This window comes from Zosterops lateralis (genome assembly GCF_965231275.1).
Source record: "Zosterops lateralis genome assembly, chromosome: 5".
NCBI classification, from domain to species: domain Eukaryota; kingdom Metazoa; phylum Chordata; class Aves; order Passeriformes; family Zosteropidae; genus Zosterops; species Zosterops lateralis.
In genome coordinates, this window is record NC_139766.1 from 44,799,348 (window position 1) to 44,820,711 (window position 21,364).

Sequence of the window (21,364 nt, forward strand, 5' to 3'; positions counted from 1 at the left end):
CAATGATTATTAATTTAAAGGGGATACAGTATGGTTCCCTGCAGTCAAATGCTGGGTCAAACCTATTGCAAGCCTGAGTATGAGACTGAAGTCCATTTCATGACAGTGGAGAGGGCATTGGGCTGTCCACACCAGTCATATGGATGTGAGGGAATGCCATAGTGACACCAGGATGCTGGGAAGGTGCATGGCTTGGCACTAAAGACAGGAAGTATCTGTGGCAACATTTCCTGGGCCAGCACAGCTGGCAGAGCCCTGCAGCTGCATGGGCAGTACCAAGGATATGGTAGACATCAGAGAGGGTAGGGTATCTGTTTAGTTTCTAATGGTGGTATTGGAGAAAATTTTAGGATCTGAGAAGAGCTGAAGAATAAAAACTCATAGTTAGTAATGGAACCCTGCTTGATGCTTGATTCAGAAGAAAGGTTTGTTAGCTAAATGGATTGGCTGCTTCTACACAGACCAACAATTCCATTTAAAAGCTCTTGCTTCTACTGATAGCTAATGAAGAAAAGATTTCATGTTAAAGCAGTGGAGTGAGTATTTGGGGTCAAATTCAGCATTGATACAAACAGATGCAACTTCATTAAAGCTAGGGAAGTTGCATTTCTATTTTAGTTGTAAAAGATGCCCTTTGAGGGCAAAAATCTTTTGTTTCAGAATTTGGGGTTTTTTAAAAAGAAAAAAAGAGGGCAGTACCTGAGGCTAATTTACTTGAGTGAATTCTCCTATTAATTTATGTCAGATTTCATACTGATACAAGGATACAATGCACTATAATGTGTTTTACAATATTGAGGTGGGAAGAAGCTTGGATCTGGACATCTAACAATAGTACATAGTTATGACTTCCCATAGAACCTTCAGAGCACCACAGATACCAGCTCCTTCAGCAAGAACAGTGCAGAGACTATTTTTTCTAAAAGGCATTGTCATTTCCTCCAGTGCTTCACACAAGCTATTGAAACATTCCTGTTGATTTTATGGGACCTGGCTGATGTAACAGGGAGCTGTAACCCAAAGCTCCTCACCAGGGCCTCTCAGGCTCATAGTCCTGTACATCTCCTGTGCATCCTTCATGTCACACAAAAAATACAATTGAAATCCTTCAGTGATAAAGGACTTGAATGTTGTCTGTTTGATATATCTGTGTATTGAATTTTTAAGGTGTACTTCTCCAGTTCAAGTGAGATTTATGAGATGTGTTTTTGTTTGGAGAGCAGTTGGCTACCAAAGCACAGAACAGATAAATGTAAACACTAGTTTTGTCTATTGTGGTATACTGTGCTAGTAAATAATTGAGAGCAATTACCAGTTGAAAATTTGGATCTAAATTCAACACCATGTAGTAGCATCTAGTCAGATATTCTGTCAATCAGCCATGCCACAAGTAGAAACAATAAACCAGCTTCATAAAACAAAACATTAAATAGTGTTCCTTGTTTGCATAAGATTAAAAAATGAGAAAACAGGCATAAATTTACATTAATGTGGTTATATATCAGAGCATGAGAATTATTACAGTGTCACACATCTGAAAAATGGATTCTTTTAACCAGTTTCAAATTTATTGTGGGTAGTTGCCATGAGCATGTAATGGAAGATATAATTTATTTTATTGTCTTATTAGATTGATGTTCCAGAAGAAGCCAACAGGAAAAAAATACCCTCTTCATCACAGTCTATCAAGTGAGTCAGATGAATCTTACTTGCTTTCTCTTTATGCTGATTTACATGGACTGAAAAAGAAGTATTAACTTGGAAGCTGGGGCTCTCTGCACTGAGGTTAATAGAGTTAACAATTTATTCACCAAAATATAATGTAAAAATTAAATTATATGTTTTAAAAACCTGAATGTTTATGATGTTTTATTAAGACTTATATTTAGGTAAAAAAAGCCTAAACCCGTACTTTCATGAAAACTGGTTCCAGAAACCATGAACCAGTCTAATCAATTTCAGCAGCACTGTACACTCCTCTCTTTGCTCCTGGCCTTGCTGCTTTCTTCCACTGTCCTCACAAGATGGAACATGGTAGGGCTCCTACTCATATGAGAGCACAAGATACAATGGGACAAAACATAGAGGTACTCTAAGCAGAGAAATCTGTCTGTCCTTGAGGTGTGCAGCTGTACAAGTTGTAAAAGTTCCTAAAGTTCCCCCCAAATTATCAAATGAATTGCCAGCACTTTCATTTTTGATTTTCAGACAACTTGTACTAATATTTGTGGGCAAGAAACAATAATTCATGCTATTTATTTCTCAGTGATGTTTATTGGATTTCATAATCATTCATTCCAGGAATTAAAGAATTCAGGCAGAAGCAGAAGCAACTAGTGTCAGTGGGATCATTCAGTTGTTCTTTAGATTAAGCTTGGTTTGTCAGGAACAAAGACTTTATTTTAAAAAGCTGCTTCTGCAGCTAAGAAAGAAGAAGAAAGTTCTAGCTCTGTCCTGAAAGACACATCTTTGCAAAGATACTGAGTGGAGCACAGGAGTGGGAATCAAGCTTCTTGCTTTGTGTGCTATGAATGTAAAGAAAGAACTAAAGCCTATTACTGCTTTTTTTCTGGCATGGCATTTCTGATTAACCATTTTTTTTTCTTAGATTAATTTCTTAAATTTAATTCATTAGGATCTTAAATCACAAAATATATTTAAATCAGGGAAAAAACTATTCCTTTTTTTCAGTACTGTACCAAGGTATATAAAATTTATCAGATGCATTGATGTTTCTTTCTTTGATAGATAAGCTTTTCTCCCTATAAGATTACAGGGATGGATTTTACAGAATAAAGTATTTTAAAGTAGATAAAAACTAGCTTCTTCCTATGAAACCTCCATGTATTTGGAACAAATGTACTGCACTCACCCCCCACCCATGTTTGATTGCAATCTAAATGGGATGCTACCTCGAAAAATAATCAAACTCTTAACAAAAGAGTATCAGGACACTTGCTTATATATAGGTAAAGATATGAAATTGAACAGGTGACCCAGAAACAAGGGGCTTTATTCTTGCTTGGAAGGGAAATAGGATCTTTTGCAAAATACTGTAGCAGCCAGCACAATGCTGTCTTATTATTAAGTGGACAGTAATAATAAAGAAACAAAGTAATTTTCTCTTTTGTTTATGCAGAGGTCCAAGATGTATAGCACGATTTGAATACATTGGAGATCAGAAAGATGAGCTCAGTTTTTCAGAAGGTGAAACTATTATCCTGAAAGAATATGTAAATGAAGAGTGGGCCAAAGGAGAACTCAGAGGCACATCTGGAATTTTCCCCTTGAACTTTGTGGAAGTAATTGAAGATCTGCCTGGAACAGGTATGAGGATGTTTGCAAAAATCTTCAAGAGCATGGTTTTGTACTTAATGCAAATAGGCAGCATATAGGAGAAAATTCCAAAAGGACAATGATGGCAGAAAGTAAGTAAAAAGAGAGGGAAGACCAATAAAAAAAACCTCCTCCAAATTAACAGTAGGACTTTTTAAGAAGCTATCCTTAATAATGACTTCAAATATCTAAAATCTCTATCATTAGAAGCATTCTGAATAGCCAGTGCTCCTATTCTTAAGTTGTGCTTTACTTCTGTAGGTACAGAAACAGCAATGAAGAATAAGGTGGAGGTTTCGTCTTCCCTTCCTCAGGTAATACAACTTTATAGGTGAGATCCAGAATTTATGTACAGATTTACAGAGACACTATTATAATGTGAGAGTAACTGCAGAACCCAGCACCCCTCCCACAGCACACAATGCTGCATTGTCACAGCCTCAATTCTGACACTTGGCCTAAGCTGATTGAATTCAGAGCTCAGTCAAATTAACATTGGTAAATTTTTAGCCTTTGTGCTGAAGGAAATTCTTGTTAGCTCTATTTTAAGTATTGCTGCAGTGATCTAATTTTGAATTTATTAATCCTTTCCCCTGCCACCAGAGATAAAAAGGAATGTGGCTGAGCCTAGATGAAATTCTGTGGTGGCAATTGCTGAAATGCCATTCTAGTCTACATCTGCAGCAGCACTGTTGTATTGGGAGGGTGTCAGGACACCCACGTTCTGTACAGCTGCTTTCAGCAGCATCCATCAGTTTTTGGGCTCCAATCACACTTCTAAAATTAATCCATCTCTTCTGTTAACTTGAATAGAACAACAGACGCTCAGTAGAGTGGTGTGAAGCGCTTCATGATTTTACAGCAGAAACCAAAGATGATTTATCCTTCAAAAAGGGAGACTACATCCAAATACTGGAACAAGTAGATTTGGAGTGGTATAGAGGAAGACTGAATGGAAAGGAAGGGATTTTCCCAGCAGTTTTTGTTCAGACCTGCTCAGGTACAGTGCTCCTACTGGATGGCAATTCATTATTCCTTGGGTTGTGCCAGTCATGACAGAACACAATGTGGCAGAACACAATGGCATCAACAAGTCACACACACCACCAGAGTCTTTAGTATTCTAAAGCTAAACTTAAGTTTTGAAACAACTTTTCAAATAATGGCAATATAATGTTCTAGTCAATGAGTAATCTGTGAGGTGACCCAGCGTCTGGGATGTTTTCCAGTGTGGTTTGGGGACAGGCAAAACAGGATGATTGGGCCACCTTTAGGAATAATTCAGGAGTATTGATACTGCTTCATCTTAAAGAAGGAGGGAAAGTCAGCATTTATTATGTATCACCATTGGCAAGTTCAAGTTAAATGAGTTTTAAATTTAGTCTGCTTAGAAGCAGAACTGTGAGAGTGTTTAATACTATAAGATAAACTGGTGGCAGTAGAGTTTTTTATTCCAGTAGGACAGTGGATTTGTTACAGCAGTAGCAATAATATTTGGACAACCCGTAGCACACCAGGGGAGAGAAAACATGAGAATGACAGGAAACTTTTCCAGAAACAGAGATTCATTTCACTCCAATGCAAGTAACTTCTCTTGTCCGTGTTCTCTAGCTAGGGTAGAGCTGTCACAGCCTGGAGGAGGGAAGAAAGGAAAAGCCAAAGCTCTTTATGATTTTCATGGAGAAAATGAAGATGAGCTTTCCTTCAAAGTAAGTACCTCTCTTAGACCAATTTCTAAGAGGTCTCATGCTCCTAAGGAGTGCTAAAATATAAGGTTCATCCACTGTGAAAACAGGCTTTAGACAAGAAAGATGAAGTGCATAGATATTAACATAGATATTAATATGCATAGATATTAACACATTTGATAAGTGGTCTCTCTAAAAAACATTTTTCCCCTTATCACTCCTGTTTCCTATCAGAAAAAATCTTCATTAAAAACATTGAAAAGAGGTCAGGAGTTGCAGAATTCTTGACTTCTCTGATCTAGTTAACATGACAAGATAAACAAACCCTATTTTGCAGTACATTCAGATCCTGAATGGTTGATATGGTCAAGGGAGCCTCTCTTTGGACTAGAAGGAAAACTCTGAGTAGGAGATAATGGTGAGAGTGCCAGTGCTACAGCAGCCAGGCCTCTAAGGGAAACCTTCTAGAGCAAAATCTTGAACAGGCAACGCAATACAGAGTTGCCATGGGAACAAGGGGAAAAATTAAATACATGCTGGATGCCCAGATCATATTAAGCATGGACAAGAAACAGAGTGCCCTTGATATTCAAAGTCATGATTTAGGTAACCGTGTTCTCAAAAGCAAATTTCTGAGAAACAGTAGAATTTCACAGGAGCTGAAACTCACATTATTTTCCCTTCTAAAACTGGCAAAATAGTTTGAGCATTAGCAGGTTGCAATACTGAAAGGATAGATGATTCTTTAAAGCAGACAGGGGGAATAGAGGTACTGAAAGAAAGGCCAGTACTTCAGATGAAGGGTGTGGCATGGGACAGTGAGAACAAGAACCAGGACTAAACACAGGAGCTGCAATTTAAATGACCATACTCTTAGATTGCTTTTCCTTTTTTGGGGGGAAAGTTTCCAACTGCTAGAAAATACTGGGATTAAATTAAAAAAAAAAAATCTTTCCAGTGTTTTAAAAAAACAAACCCTGCAAACACACAAATAAACAGTAAAGCAGGGGGTGCATGGGCCAGCCAGCTCTTAACATACCTGGAGGGCCAAAGCAATGTGAGAAGTTATCCAGCAGTGCTTTTCTGTCCCTCCAAAGGGGATTTTTCAGCATAGACAATTATTTAGATTAAGAGAAATTTCAGCTGGTTTTAGCAAACAATCTCCAAGAGATGTAACCAACAGAAGCCACATCTTACTCCTCTTTTCTTTGGTTGATATTAATTGCTTCTAAATAGGATCGGCTCTGCATGCATTAACATTGCTCAGTAACATTGCACAGTAAGCTGACCTGACTCGTATTACTCCTTCTTTTACAGGCAGGTGACATGATAACAGAGCTGGAATCTGTAGATGAGGACTGGATGAGTGGAGAGATACTAGGAAAATCTGGGATATTCCCCAAGAACTTTGTTCAGATTTTAAAAACACCATGACGTGTTGCCTTTGTGCTACTCCCTGCGTGTGGGAGAGAATGTTTTCTACCCTAAAGGCACAGCAAAGACATCAACAAGTGTTGATTATCAATGTTTTGCACTACCTTTTCTAGACAGTCATAGTAGTATCTTGAAGTCAGATAAGAAAATTTGAGTCTTTTGTGACAGTGTATGTAATCATGTTTCATGAATGCTCAGAGAGCAAAACAAGCAGGCTTTTTAGCCATTTCCAACTAAGGAAATACTGTGGGTGCAACACCATTTTAACTTATATAGCATTCTAGTATGTTTACTCTCTGGTATTACATTTATCATGCACAAAGTCTGCATAACATAAGCTGCTTTGGCCTTCTTTGACCTTCTTAAGATCCAAACTTTAAAAATTGTTTTAATATATAATTACAGCACTCAGTATGTAGATGAAGTTTGATATTCAGGTTTCATTACTGCTTGAGTTCCACATTAGCAGTAGAATCCACTTGTTTTATGACTTAGAGGATAAGAAAAATAACTGGTATTTCGTAGTAGAAAGTATCAAATCTAATACTGGTAAGAGGGGAAATGGAGAAATAAATCCTTCTGTAGCATCCTTCTATTCTTAGCCCAAGCTGCTCATACAGCAAGATCACAGAAGTAAAATTTGTTTTAAGTATTTCGTCTCTTAATGAATTCTGTTTAAATTGGTATGAATCATCTTAGACCTTCTTCACTTTCCCCAAAATATTTGCAAGTACAGGTTTAGTTTTTTCCTACTGCCCACTGTTCTTTGAGCACCATTGTACTTTTCTTTCCCAGCTGAAGTTAGTCACAGACAGTATTTATTGAGCTTTCTCAGATCCCAGGCATGGAGTAGCTGCACTATTCCAACTATTTGCCCCTCCACTCCCCTCATGGAAGTGGAAAGCCAGTGTTCACTCAGTCTGCATTTTATTTGTCACTCAAGCACTGGAACATACTTCAGTAACACTATTCCTATCCTTAACATGAAGGATATTATACAGCCTCGGGTTCAGTTTTCAGCAGACAAGTTTCCAGTTTGTTGCCACATACCAAATATACTGAGCATCCTTATAAATGGTCTGTCGAGGCCTTAAGGAAAACATGCCTGGCAAGAGGTTACTCCAAGCAGCTCTAACCAAGGCACATGGTAAAAAGTAGCAGTGTAGCTTGACTGATCAACTAAGATGGACGTGATTGAGGCAGTTTCACATTATAGGAACTTCTAGTAGTCAATTCCTTTTTGTAACACTTGGCTTCTTACAAAATAATTAAATAGAATCCTGATTAACTGCTAATTCCATCAGACTGGAATAGAAGTTATGCTGCAGTTGGTTCTTTCACTGCTGCCAGTATCCCACCCCTCCTGCACTGTACCACAAAAAGGAACCAGTAGGCTGATGAGTTGCTGCTCCAGAGAGCTGCAGGTCAGTGGGTATTGGGATACCTTGAACAAGACTTTCCTTCATGGGTTTGGCAGTTCAGGTTGCTGAGGGACCAGCAGTTGGAGGTGGAGGGAGACTGGAAACCAAAATCATCGTGATGGATCTTGAGATAGTTTTGACTTAAGTGACATCCCCACTGACAACTTGACTGGTGTGAGCTCTGAGCACCACAACTACCTGCTGCTGTGAGAGACTGGGATGCACCTAAACTGAGGCCTGAGCAGGCTGGGGAGGGTGGCCCTGCCCTCCCTGTGCACTGTGCTTTGGTTACCATCACAGCAGACAGGAATAGGCACAGCCAGAACTGCAGGCCTTCCCCAGCAAGGAATGGGCATCCAGTCCTAATGGGAGACAGGAGCTCATCTGAAGCAAGCCTGAGTGACCTGCAGTGCAGCCATGACCTCAGCACCATTCACTCAGCAGTCACTGCTAGGCCACAGAACTTGCAAAGACAGACACAGGCCCCCTGCATTGTGGTGTTGTGTGTTTAAACTACACCAGTACCATTGACACAACTGGGGGATGAAGACCACACAAAGTTTTCATGAGCTGAGGAACTGGATTTCTACTTCCATTAGGGATGAATACAATAAACAAAATGCTGATTTATGTGCTGTTTCTAGAAGGTTGGAAACACAAAATGGCTACAGCTGTTACTCAGCTTTAGCAGCCCCAGCAAGCCTGTCTGGAACTCAATCGTGGAAGTCCACAGCCAAGGACAATCCTTCCCACTGTCCCAACTTTCCCTGTCAGGAGATTCTAAAGGTTGCAGTCACTCAGAGAAATCCAAGGAATAGCTGGGTCCTTCAAAGATATACCGCCCCAGTGTGGTGATAGATGAGGCTGAAGTGTATGATGTTTACTTACTGTTTGTCTGGCAGTTTTCTAAGGTTTTGATAAAACTCTCAAAAGTAGAACTGATTTTTTAATATTTTTTTTTCAATTTCCTCTTTCCCATTTTTATAACTATGTCTTGACCAGTTGTTTTTGTAACTTCACTGAATGTTTAAAGTCAGTGCCTGTTCATTGACAAGACCACTCTGCTGTATGTAATCTCCTCCCCCCAGTGGGGCAGGGCAGGAGTAGCAGCAAGGCCTTTTACTCAGAGCACCGAGTGCCATCTAAGGGCTGCTCGCATGGCTGCAGGCAGCTGAAACGGCGTCTGTGTGAACGCTGAAGCGAGGGAGATGGTCGGCTTTTACAGGACAGGATTTTCCTAAGACATGGCCCAACACCACCGTGAGACCGCGTACAGATCACAACATAACATTCCTAAGGTGTACAAAAGAGCCGAGAATGAGGCAGAGTGCAAACCTTAACGGCAATGTAGTAGCAAATTTTAGCTGTAACCTTGAAATCCAGCTAGATCTCCATACATTAGAATAAAAGCCTCACTTACCGAAATATTTTGTTTGACCCATCCTCTGGAAATATCTTCAGGAAGATGTCTTTGTTCTGTGTACAATGAACAGTGTCCTAAATAAAGCCTTTGTTAAGTCCAGTAAGTTTGTTATGGTACCTCTGTAAATTAAGAATGTATTTAACCAATAAAATTTTTATAATTAAATCATGAGGGCATTTTAATTGTCTTTTGCTGTGGAAAGATGAGCTTTCCACTTGCCAGTGTGAGATCTCATTCTGCTTATATATTTAGCCCAGCTGCAAAGTAACACCCCACCCCCAGACAAAGTAGTCCAAACCCCTCAGACAACCTGGATGATTTTAACAGGTTATTCAAGCCTTTGGACTTCAGTGTGCCTCACACTCACCACCTGGAGAACCTACAGCATTTTGCTACCTGCAGCAAGCAGCTGTCAGTCACCACAGGGTGTATCACACACGTAACGCTGTGGTTCTCACTGTGACAACACTGGGAGGAAGACATGGGCTGATCCTGCATATCATTTAGGTGTGCTCTGCTGATTGCTGCTTTCATATTCCATCATTTTGCAGCTGGTATTTGTTGAGAGAACACAGAGGATGCACAGTATTTTCCTTCCTGCTTTTCCCCCACCTGAAATCACATTACAAAGCCTACATTTACCTAGAACACCTACACGGCAATGCACTGTTCTGAACAATTTAAAAGCCTGAACAAAAAACCAGGTTCTTGTTCTTTCCCCAAATCCTCTTGGACTAACCTTTTGGCAACATACAGTACTCAGATATGGAAGTAACAAATAAACCCTGACAGCTTCAAAAATGACAGCTGCCTCAGCAGTACAGATGGAGAGAACAAAGCAACATCATTCCTCTTCCACCCGTTCTAAGGTTCTGAGCATTGTGCACTCACTACTCTTCCTTCCAGTATACAAATGGGAAAAACCAGAACATTAAAACTTTAACAGAATCACAAAACAAAATCACACCACATCACCTGCAGCTTTCTGAAGTAAGTTCAAAACCATTCTTCTAATTTTGCATATTACTTGGTCCAAACCAGAATTATCAATGAGGAAAATGTGAAAATCCCTGATAGAGAACAGTACAGCCTTCATGGGTAGCAGGGACCCTGTCCTTTTCACCAGTAGCTTTGTTTGAACAGTAACACTTTCACTATTTTCCTTTATTTCTTATCCTAAGTTCTGTGGCAACCAATTGCAAGAGCCACCACTCCCAGTGAACTCTGCATTCTGCTCTCAGATTTTAAATCACTAACTTATCAACAATTTAACAGGACTAAGTTTAGGTTTGTTGCCCTATTCTAAACAAAACATATTGATAGCACACTAAACTTGTTTTAGCCAGAAAAAATAGTCTTCCATTTTTAAGCCAGTATAAGTTGAACAAGAAGCAAAAATGCTGTTAGATAATGGAAAACAGTCTTAAAATTACCCTGCAAAACATTTAAGAGTTTTGTTTTCAGAACACAGACTACTGGCTTTTTATAGAATTTTTTTTCCCCCTGAAGTTCCACAGGTTCTCCAGAATGGTCACTCCTCAGTTCTGACAGGATAAAATCCAACACCCAACTCCACTGCTCGAGCACATTCTGGATTTTTGCACTGCTCAAAATTATTGCTGCTTCCATCATCCTAATTACATCTTTAACACCTTTAAACACCTTCTGAGCACCAGAGACCACACCTATCCCATGAGAGGTTGTATTAAATTACCAAGAAATTTAAACATAGGCACATTTTCTGAAGCAAGTAATCTGGATAAAACTGTAAGACTTCTCAATAATACCAAATTCTGATGCAGTTTTCCCTGTGCAATTCCCTGTACTCTTGATGCACCTCATCAATAAAACCTCTGCACACAAACACAAGGTTTTTTTGGTGAGGATTAAAATTACTGGGTAAAACCAACATAGAGAATCCACAAAAAAGACAACCCACATTCTTCCACAGCAATTGGAGAAGTACATGAGTACTTTTTTTCTTTTTTTTTTTTTAACCAAGGCTGTAGGTTTACCTTACTGAAAAGTCATCCACACATCCAGTAGCAATACAGGCAACCAAGCATTAGTTCTGTATATTAAAACTTTTTATTTTTCACCGAATTTTAGTTTCACACAGACTCTTGCACGGGCGGCTCATATCCATCAGCTCGCTCTACCTTAGTGCCTGCCTCATCCCCAGAGGGCTTTCCAGCACCACCACCTTCACCGTGCAGCTCCATCAGCTTGCCCACTGAAAAGAAGCAGTGACAGAAACAGTGAGAGAGGGACCTGTTTACACAGTTTTAAATTACTCAATCACTCATCATATACAAATGAAACAACCAAAACATTTTCTGTAGGTAGGACTAAGCCCATTGCAGACAACCCATGCACAGAGATGTTGCTGCAGTGGCAGTCAGACAGAAACAAGCAGTGAAGTAAGGCTATGCAATGAAACCACAAACTACACCTTTTCCTAAAAGGGTCTGGACTCGAGCCTACTGCTGCATTACATGGGAATGTCAGTAAAATGGGAAATGGAATCATTCCACATCATCTGGGACCGAAACATTTTGTCATCATTCATTCCCAAAGCAAAGGTTTGGTTTTTTTTTTAAACATTCAGCAGCACTTCCAGGCAAGAATTCAAGAAGCTCCAAACTGCACGTTCACTGCTTGGCTTTCAATCCTGGAAGTCCCACATGGGGACAAGGACACACAGTTTCCCTTCTACAACTACTTAGGCTCATTGACCCTGCTGTAACATCTTTATCCAAAAGCAAACACATTTAAAGTTACTCCTTTCCACAACCTCCTCCAAATATCTGAGGGAACAGACTCACATTCGAACTTGGGCTTCTTGAGCATCTTCACCTTGCGGACATAGACATCGTGCAGAGGGTAGATGGACTGACAGGCCTTCTCGATGTCCTTGCCAATGCTGTCTGGGATCCTGAGGAATCACAGCACCACAATGCTATAAAAACTCTGCCTGCTTCTGCAGCAACACAGGCTTAAAAAAATCTTTAAGAATACAAAATATTCTACAGAAGTTTACACCATTACTTTGACAATTTTCTTTAAGTACATTTAGAATCTAACACACCTCCCCTGCAATGTTAGAACAGACATAAGTGCAAGTGTGCTCATTTTGAGTGCAAATGTGCAGAACTTCGGGAAGCAATCAGCACACTTTGAAAAACTTCTATCAGAAGACCTCAGAGCATTCACAGCCCCAACAGATCAGAATTACAACTTTAGTCTGTAGAAACCTGAAGCACAAATCTTCTGGAGAATGACTCTACATTTGTGCAAACGTGACAGAGGGTTCAGGTCAGACAGGATGCAGAGACTAAGAGAAGCCATTTGCAGAAAAGGGCGATTGGCTTTTCCCAGGGTGAGGGGCTCCTTGCCTGGCCCCTGACAAACAGCTCAGGATGCACCAGCACTTCCCAGGCACTCAGCAACAACCAACCCCCAAAGAACGATTTAAACTGTAGGGGAGAAAAAAAAGAAAATGGCCAAAGCTTACAGCTTATTGACAACTTCCTTCAGGTCATTGGTCTGCACCTCCCGGGTCATGATTTCCATCATTTTCTTGCGGATCTGCCGGACCTGCTGGTGCTGGGCATAGGAGGTCTTGCGGATTTGGTTGTTGCGCTTCTTGGTGAAGCCCACACAGAAGAGGCGCAGCAGGTACCCATCCGTGGTTTTGACATCCACGTGGGCTTCAATCATTGTCTGCAAGAGGAAGCACTGAACATTTACCCCCACGGAGCACACCCAACACCGTCTGACGCGGCTCCAAACACGGCTGTGCCAGGCACCGGCCCTTCCCTCCCTCTCTCCCTGCAGGATGCAGACCTGGTTCCTTACACACCTGCCATTTTTTCACCATGGAGCACATTTTGTCCCGTGTGAGGTCCATCCCATGGAAGTTGGTCAGACAATTTTTGCCCTGAACGTCCTCAGTGATGAGCTTAAACTTGCGGAAGGCAACCTCATCGTTCTGCAGGTCAGCCAGGCTCACCTCAAACACGCGGCCCTTCAGCCCGTCAGAGGCAATTTCTGTGGGATGGAATGGAATGAAATACCTTAGAACAACACTAGAAGCACGTTCTTCAAATCAGATACTGAATTCCTGCTGGAATCGTGTTCTCTGTTTTTTTCTAATGGTGATCACAGAGCCAGCAAGGCTGGAAATGTCTGCCTTTGGGGGGAATGTTTTAAGGTAACAGTATCCAGGTGTGGGATATGAACAGCAGATTCCACCACGTGTAATAATCTGGTTTGTTTCAGGCATAAAGGCATTACAGACTATTTACTAATTATGAACAGTAATGAAATAAACTAAACATGAAAAGCCACAAGTGCTCAGCAGAGATGAAGCAGGAACCAACAGCCCAATATAATCATTTCACAGCTCCTCCTCCAATGAGGAACCATTTTAACAGGACTGGCTGGTTCACACTTCGTTTGGCAGTGACCCTCATTTTATTTGTTTCACATGTTACAGTTCAAACAAACAATCATCATCCTAACTTTGAGAACAACCAGCGGAGTATCATAAAGCTGTTTAGCCATTCTGCATGGCTAAGCTTCCAAATATAGGGTTATTACCTCTATCCAGACACCCCTGCATTCCTAAGAGGGAACACCTCTTCCTAAGGTGTGCCAGATCATATAAAACCGAATTTACCCTCCAATGACACATCAGTGCTCAAATTAAGTCAAAAACTCCGGCACTCATTTTACCCAAAACCTTTAAATTTCAGAAATTTCAGTGTTTTGATGCGCTGGTCGTTAGGATCCTCTTAGGACGGAGGTCTCCCGTGGCTCTGTCCCACAGCTCTCCCTGTGACAATTAAAACTCCTGCTCACTTCTAGAACTTCTCCCAGCTCGCCAGGTAACCACGAGAGGAGCTCAACAGAAACTTCAGGCCTTTCCTCCCATGGTTTGGCATTCTTGTACAAACAAGGGCCCAGGGTATGAACTTCCCTGCAGCTAAACTCATTTATTCAATCAACTCAAGAAAAACAAAATCCTCTCAAACCATCCAACTCTGTAGCACTACAAGCAAAACCCGTTTTCCAGCAGGTTTGTTTTCCAATAAGTTTTTTAACCGCTGGAGCTAGCACACGGAGCAAACACCATCCCTGTACTCCAACTACTCACTAGTTCCTTGAGTCCTGGTGACAAGCGTCTTCCCGATGTTCCGGATATTGAACATCGCCGGGGCTTTGACATCGTACCAGTCCTTCTTGGAGAAAGGGTCGACCCTTAAACCAAACGAAGAAGATGTTTTAACCGACTTTTCTCAGGCCGGACTGCAGTTCAGACCTCCCTCTCCGAAGGCCCGCCGCCGCTCCTGCCCCGCCGGGCCCACGCCCGCCGCCGCCATGACAGCACCGTCCCCTCTGCGGCCGGGCCGCCGCCGCCATCCGCCCCGCATCTCCGCCATCCCGCCGCCCAGCGCCCCGCCCGGTGCTCCGGGCACCGCCCGCCCGCGCCCCGGTGGCTCTCACACTTTCTTCTTGGCGCCCTTCTTGCCGCCTTTGGTGAGGCGCTTGTTCTTGCCGACCGCCATCCTCCGGCCCGCGCCGCGAAAAGGGCGGGGCGCGCCACCTCCCGCGAGATTATACGAGACCGAGGCTCGCGCGAGACCTGCGAGAACGGGGCCGCCTCCAGCGCCGGGGGCGGGACGAACCACGGCGGGACGGAACCACCGGCACGGGGGGGGCGGGGGGAGCCTCGGCACAGCCCGTGCCCGTGAGCGCCCCCGCCTGGGCCCGGGAGTCGCCGTGAGGGCGGGCAGCGCCACAGGGACGGTGTTCGGTGCACCGACTGTGCCACCGCCTGCCCATTCTGTCTTCAGCTGAATTATCTGTCCCCACGCTGAATCTTTCACCTTTTCTAAGCGTAAGTGATGTCGTCTGGTATTTTGTACAGTGGGAGCTGCTTAATGAAGAACTTTGTGTTTCAAGCGTCGCGTAAGAGTATGTCCTACAGATAAATACGCATCGATAGGCGAGGAATGTAATCAATAGGCATTAGACAGGTAGGCTCGTGTAAATTTACAGTAATGATGAGCCTCACAGTACAGTACAGTAATGATGGCAAGGATATGCCTGAGGCTCTGCCAGGTGGGATGGGATCCAGCACACGTCCTGCCCACGCCAGCCAGAGACAGCCCACTGCAAAGCGTCCAGGCCTCCTCCTCCTGTGGACACCATCTCTTCTGCACCTGCAGCAGGGCAGTGAAAGCACAGCGTGTCTGAGGGTCATGATGAGAATCCCCCTTCTCCTTTCATGCCCAGGAGCAGAGCACTGAGAGTCAGCCAAAGGGACTGTGTTGACCTTCCATGTCTGCAAGGTTTTGGCCAAGTGCCTGAGCTGTTTCTGCTGTAGAGACTCTGAAATCCTTTGAAGAGGATTTCTTCAGAAGCTGTAGAAATGCCACCAGACCCCAGGGCAGGACCCTCTGTACCTTCACTGTGGCCAGTCTTGGAAATATTACAGCTCTTTTGGGAAAAGTGCTGCCCAGGACATCATTCTCTCTTTGCCACTTCCCATCAGAGTCTCTCTGATGTCTTAGGAGGATGGAGACCACTTGCACCCACTTGTGACAGCCTCTCCCTCTGGAGGGGACATGCTTTCCTTGGTGCTCCATTACGATGGTCAAGGGAAAGGAGTATTTGATGGGCTCAGGCTGGCTCCTGGCTCTTTGCTTGTCTCTGCTCTGCATCAATGGGAGCATGGGAGGTAGTGAGGAAAAATGCATCCTGGCACTCCACAGGCGTATAAATTTGCCGGCAAGGGGACAGCAGGAAAAGGAACACATAGGTCCCTTAGCACTGCAGAAGAGCCACGGATGTGCCACATCTTTCAAGTGTTGTAGGAACATCTGCCTGCTGCCCCAGAGGTGATGGCGACAACCTGTCCCCCACCAGGGAACCACGTATCCTCCCCTGCCACCCAAAGGACACAGGTATCCTTTCATGGTGGCCAAGGCGAGGGGGGGCAGGGGCCACCCAAGGGGACGCACACAGACAGTCACGTGGTTCGTTAATGACTACCTAATGACCTTGGTGGCCATGAGGGTGTCTTTCCCCAGACATCCAGTGGACCTTGCTCTTTACCCTGCCCCTCCTCCTGGATCCTCGCCCATTGGGCACAGCTGGGGCCAGTATAAAAGAGGTGCAGAGGAGTGGGAGGGATCCTGGAAACCCTGAGGCCATAAGGGAAACTGAGGCGCGCACACACAGGTGCGGGTGAGGGGTGCACAGGGGGCCGGAATGTCTGTGGGAGGGGTCTGTAAAGAGCCCAGGCATCCAGTGGGGAAGGAAGGCTGTGTATGGCATCTGGGTGTCGGGGCATGCGGTGGATCTACAGGAGAGCCAGGGGTCTGGGGAGCGGGTATGGGGGTGTTCCATGCGGGACTCAGGCTTCTGGGGAGTGCATGACTTTAGGGGACATATGCATCCAAGCGAGATCCACAGATGGCCCTGCTCTCCAGAGATGGGCCTCCATGCACCGGACGGGGATTCGTATGGGACCCAGGGATTTGGGAGGGGGAATCTGTAGAACAACCAAGTAGCCAGAGTGGGATTTCCAGCTGGGGTCCCAGAGGCCCAGCTGGCCTTAACCCCACCTTCCCCAGGTGACCATGGCGGGCTGGGTGCTGTGCACCACCCTGGTGCTGGCGGCGCTGGCAGGGGCTCTGGGCGAGACCCGCTACGAGAAGTTCCTGCGGCAGCACGTGGACTACCCGCGGACGGCCACGCCGGCGGCTCATCGCTACTGCGAGACCATGCTGGCGCGGCGGCAGGTGACGGGCCCGGGCAGGCCCTGCAAGCCCTCCAACACCTTCGTGCACGCCCCGGCCGCGCAGCTGGCGGCCGCCTGCTCCCTGCAGCCCGACGCGGCGGGGATGCACAGCACCCCGAGCGCCATGAGCCTGACGGCCTGTCGCCTGCGCGGCGGGGACACGCGGCCGCCCTGCAACTACCGCGCCCGGCAGGCGCAGCAGCACGTGCGTGTGGCCTGCCGCGACGGGCTGCCCGTGCACCTCGCCGGCACCTTCACCGCCCCGCAGTGAGGCCTGGCATGGCACGGCGCTGCCGGGGGCCCTTGGTGAAGATGTGGATTATCCCTCCCGTTGAGCAATAAAGGAGGTGTCAGAGGCCTGGGCTCCAGCATCGGCTTCTGGGGGGACCCTGCGATCGTGCCCCTCCCTGGGTGCCCCCTGAGCCCCTCAGGTGATGACCCCAATCCTGTCCAAGATGTATTTGGCCCCCGTGTGCCTTATGAATCCCTGGGTTTTCCCAGCCTCCTGGGTGTCCCATAGCCCCCTGGGGTGTCTCTGCCTTCTCCTGTGCCCTCTCCCCTTTCTTGGGTGTCCCACAACTCCCATGGGTGCCCCATAACCACCACCACCCTCTCAGCCCCCCAATCTCCTGGCTGTGCACCCAGCCTTCTCCCCAGTGTCCTGACCCTTTGGGTGTCACGTTGCTTTCTGGGATAGCCCATAACTCTCACAGGGTTTCCCAACCTCCCACGTGCCTTATAACCCCCCTGGGAACTCCCAGATTCCCCCACGTCTGCCCCATAAACAGTCAGATGTCCCATCTCCCACGTCTCTGACCTCATCTGTGACCTCTCTGGGGCTGAAGCTGCTCCCCCTTGGGGCCCCTACAGGACTGAGCTCCAGCTGAGAGCTCAGAGCCCTGAGCCACCACCCCACACACACTGAGCACAACACACACACACAATGCACACGAACCCTGCACTGTGCACACAATGTGCAGCCACACTCACAACACAAGGCATTCACCACTCACACCCCTGCTCCTAGCACAGCACACGGCATTAGCACACACAGGGCACACATGCCTGCACATACACACACATACAGAAGTTGTGTTCCTGAGTCTCCACGGAATTTCAGTTTCACCTTGTGTTCTTCACCTCTTGTCCTTCATTCTCCCTGTCAGTACTTACCAGTATATTTACAAGCGCCCCCTGTCTGAGCCTGCTCTTCTCTAGGCTGAACAGTCTCTGCTCTCTCAGCTTCTTTTCTGATCAGACATGCTCCAGTCCCTTCCTCATCATCAATTCCTTGCAGGACTCTCTCCAGTATGTCCATGTCTCTTATGTACTGGGGACTCCAGCACTGGATCCAGCACTCCAGGTGTGTCTCAGTGGTGCTGAGCAGAGGAGCAGGATCACCTGCCTGCATGTGCTGGCAGCACTCTGCTTAATGCAGCCTGGTAGGCTGGGGGACCCCTTTGCTCTGGTCCTATTTCTATGGGAGCCCTGAGAAGTCCCATGGGACTGCTGACATCCAGGTGCTGTGCTGCTGCAAAAAGACAGCCTAAATGCATCCAGAAAGTGTAGCTGAGGAGGAAAGGAGTGCAAAAAATGGTCTTCCCAATCCTTTTCTTCTCTCCCCAAGATCCCTCTTGCTCATGTGCCTCAAGTAACTCAGGTGCTCCTTTTCTGAAATTCAGGTGAAGGGCATTTTGAGGGCTATCCATGGACTGATGAATTCCACCTCTCAGCACTGGCCCAGTGAGGGGAGCACTACTCTGTGCACGAGAAAGGATTTGGGGTATTTCAAAGGTATTTGGGGCATTTCTTAGAGCAACTTACAGCAGACTCACTTCTTCACCCTGCCCACTCCTGGCCATGGGAGGAACTGACTGGCTCAGGAGGGAATCCCTGGGGTCTCTGCAAGTACAAGGGTTTGATCTCTGCTTCTTGCTACTTTGGTTCTTCAGGGCTTGGAGGAGGATTCCACCTCTCCACTTGTTCTCTGGTAGCTGAGATCATCCTGGCAGTGACAGAGAAAAATATCATCACTGTGATTTACCTCACAAGCTTTGCACTACTGGCTCTGAAGTGCTTGGGAGAGGTGGCATCCATCCTGGGGAGGGGGCTGAGCTGCAGCCCCAGAGCAGCAATGCCATTTCTGGGATGCCCAGCATGCTGCAACTACCTGAGTCTGCTGGAAAGTCTGGATGATTCCTGGCATCTCCCATTTGATGGCAGGGCAGCTCCACCGCTTCAGCACATCCCATCCCATTATTGCCCTGTTGGTTCACTCCTCTGCTGTGGTTTCCCTTAAGATGCAGCTCTCTTTCTTCAGCGTATGTTTGTGTCTGTTCTTTGTGAAGGCTAAAGGGAATAAAATAACCACAAAGGAATCATGATCATCCAGAGGGTGTTGTGGCCTTTGCCACAAGCAGCAGTGGGCCTTTTACAGGCAGTGGTCAGCAAATCTGTAATGGCAGCAAGTAGTAAAAAGCCAGGGAGTGACTGGTGCCTGAAAATAAAGGAAGGAATTTTGCAATATTATGCTTTAATAAATCACTGCATTTTTTTCTTAATTTCTTCCTCATTTAGGTACTTTCATGTCCCATCTAGCACAGTCAAACGTAAAGTTGTGAGGTTTGTGGTTGATTCTGCTTTGTAACATAGAAACTGATCATCTCTGCTTTGTAGGTGGGAGTTAAGCAGCTTTCCTAAGGTCACAAAATAGTCTGAGACAGGAGCTCAGTTCAGACCTCCTCAGCCTTCTTTAAGTCTCCCTTCCATTTACATGATTTCTTTGTCAGAAGAAAAGAAGGTGCAACAAAAAATGTTTCAAGAAGAGCACTATATGCCTAAAACTTGTCTCTGAGTCCTATCTGCTTGACTTTGATGCCCAGAGTTTGCTTTGACAGTGGTCAGCCTGCTCTGCTTACTCACTCTATTGTCAAACAATCAATTCCTTCACCAGAAACTGGCTGTTGCTTGTTTAGCACAGGGAAATGGAACAAATAATGCTGACTCACACACTTCATTATGGCTCACAAGGTTCCACCGCCCAGCCTTTGATGGTATAAAATGAGAGGCATGAGCAGTGTGTCAATATTTCCAGTGCTACTGTGGAAATTTGTTCCTGCTCCATGAAAAGCAAGGGCATTTTTTTCAGAATCATAGCAGAGAATTGCTTAAACAGGCACTGCAAAGACCTTCAGAAAGATTTACTCAGAAAATTCAAATATCATGAGGTCCATGGATTTGGCAGAACAAGTCCTGTGAAACTAGGCTGTTGCTGCATGCTATGCATGCCAAAAATTCACATGGAAAAACTTATTTCCAGTGTATCTCTTGCTCTTAAAATACACTCTGCACAAATACAGCAAAATACAATTTCTGTGCAGCACATCCACCTTTCTTGTGTGCTTGGACCACTGGGAAAGAGGCTGCCAGGCTGCCTGGGGGCAGCATGAGACAAGAAAACAACCCCTTTCCCTCTCCACAGTACCTCTGAGATCCTGGGGTCTGTGCTGCTCCTCCAGTGCTCCTCAGCACTGTTCCTATGGCACATGGACCTCAAGCTGTGCTCCCAGACATATCCTGCAATCCTCCTTCCCCCTGAGTGGGTGACACACTTGGACCCCAGGGTGCAGGGCCATCTGTGTCCCCTGCCACACAGGGAACCATCCATCCCCTCCACCATTCTTGCAGAGGTTCTTGGACATGGGGACAAGAATACCTGCTAGGAGAAGGGGAGCTGCTGCTCATGGCATGGTGGGGACAGCACAGAAAGGGGAGGCATAAAACAACAAAGTTCTCAAACTCAGCTGTGGCACTCAGCTGAGGCTCAGGTGTCACATTCCCCACAACAGCTACCTATCAGAAATCATAATGCACTTCTCTTGTTCAAGCATCAACCCTAAGACCTAAAACCTAGGACTGTTCAGGCTGGAGAATAAGCATGAGCTACCATGGGGAAAGTACCAGGAAAGACGTGAGCTAAGAGTTTCTGTTTAAATGAGACCAAGAGACCACTCACCCAATTTTAAAAAAATACAGCTGAAAAAGACTATTGTTGGCCTCTGCTGCTGCAAGGGGCCAATGCCAACACCAGAATCAGACTCAAGTGCCCAGACTCAAGGGAAAGTTTTGGTCAAGTTAACATCCCACACCATGCAGGCCCTGTGCCAATACCCGTAACAGTGTTTGTCATTTAATTGAAACTCAGCATGCAAAACTGATCTAGTCTAGTGTTTTGTGGGCAGGTTGAACGTTT

General features: G+C 45.2%; 3 protein-coding genes across 5 annotated transcripts in view; 2 read left to right on the top strand and 1 right to left on the bottom strand.

The window, feature by feature from the left end:
- SH3D19 (SH3 domain containing 19) overlaps positions 1-9,903 on the top strand; it is a gene marked incomplete at its 5' end in the record, with an annotated part of 83,573 nt that extends 73,670 nt beyond the window's left edge. For all 3 annotated transcript variants that reach the window (XM_083861519.1, XM_083861520.1, XM_083861521.1), the window contains 6 exons: positions 1,631-1,689; positions 3,140-3,327; positions 3,598-3,650; positions 4,150-4,336; positions 4,948-5,045; positions 6,342-9,903. In XM_083861519.1, the coding sequence (XP_083717645.1) occupies positions 1,631-1,689; positions 3,140-3,327; positions 3,598-3,650; positions 4,150-4,336; positions 4,948-5,045; positions 6,342-6,458 (702 nt within the window). In that variant the 3' untranslated portion in view covers positions 6,459-9,903. The remainder of the gene's footprint in view (positions 1-1,630; positions 1,690-3,139; positions 3,328-3,597; positions 3,651-4,149; positions 4,337-4,947; positions 5,046-6,341) is intronic.
- A 1,464-nt stretch (positions 9,904-11,367) lies between these two features.
- On the bottom strand, positions 11,368-14,922 carry RPS3A (ribosomal protein S3A). The gene is made up of 6 exons (XM_083860799.1): positions 14,811-14,922; positions 14,461-14,564; positions 13,165-13,352; positions 12,817-13,025; positions 12,128-12,237; positions 11,368-11,535 (listed from the first exon to the last, which is right to left on the bottom strand). The coding sequence occupies exons 1-6, from the start codon at positions 14,870-14,872 to the stop codon at positions 11,414-11,416; spliced, it is 795 nt and encodes a 264-aa protein (XP_083716925.1). The 5' UTR covers positions 14,873-14,922; the 3' UTR covers positions 11,368-11,413.
- A 159-nt stretch (positions 14,923-15,081) lies between these two features.
- Positions 15,082-17,915, top strand: LOC310909222 (ribonuclease CL2-like). The gene is made up of 2 exons (XM_083860821.1): positions 15,082-15,204; positions 16,946-17,915. Exon 2 carries the CDS (start codon positions 16,952-16,954, stop codon positions 17,381-17,383), a length of 432 nt encoding a protein of 143 aa, XP_083716947.1. The 5' UTR covers positions 15,082-15,204; positions 16,946-16,951; the 3' UTR covers positions 17,384-17,915.
- The last annotated feature ends 3,449 nt before the right edge of the window (positions 17,916-21,364 follow it).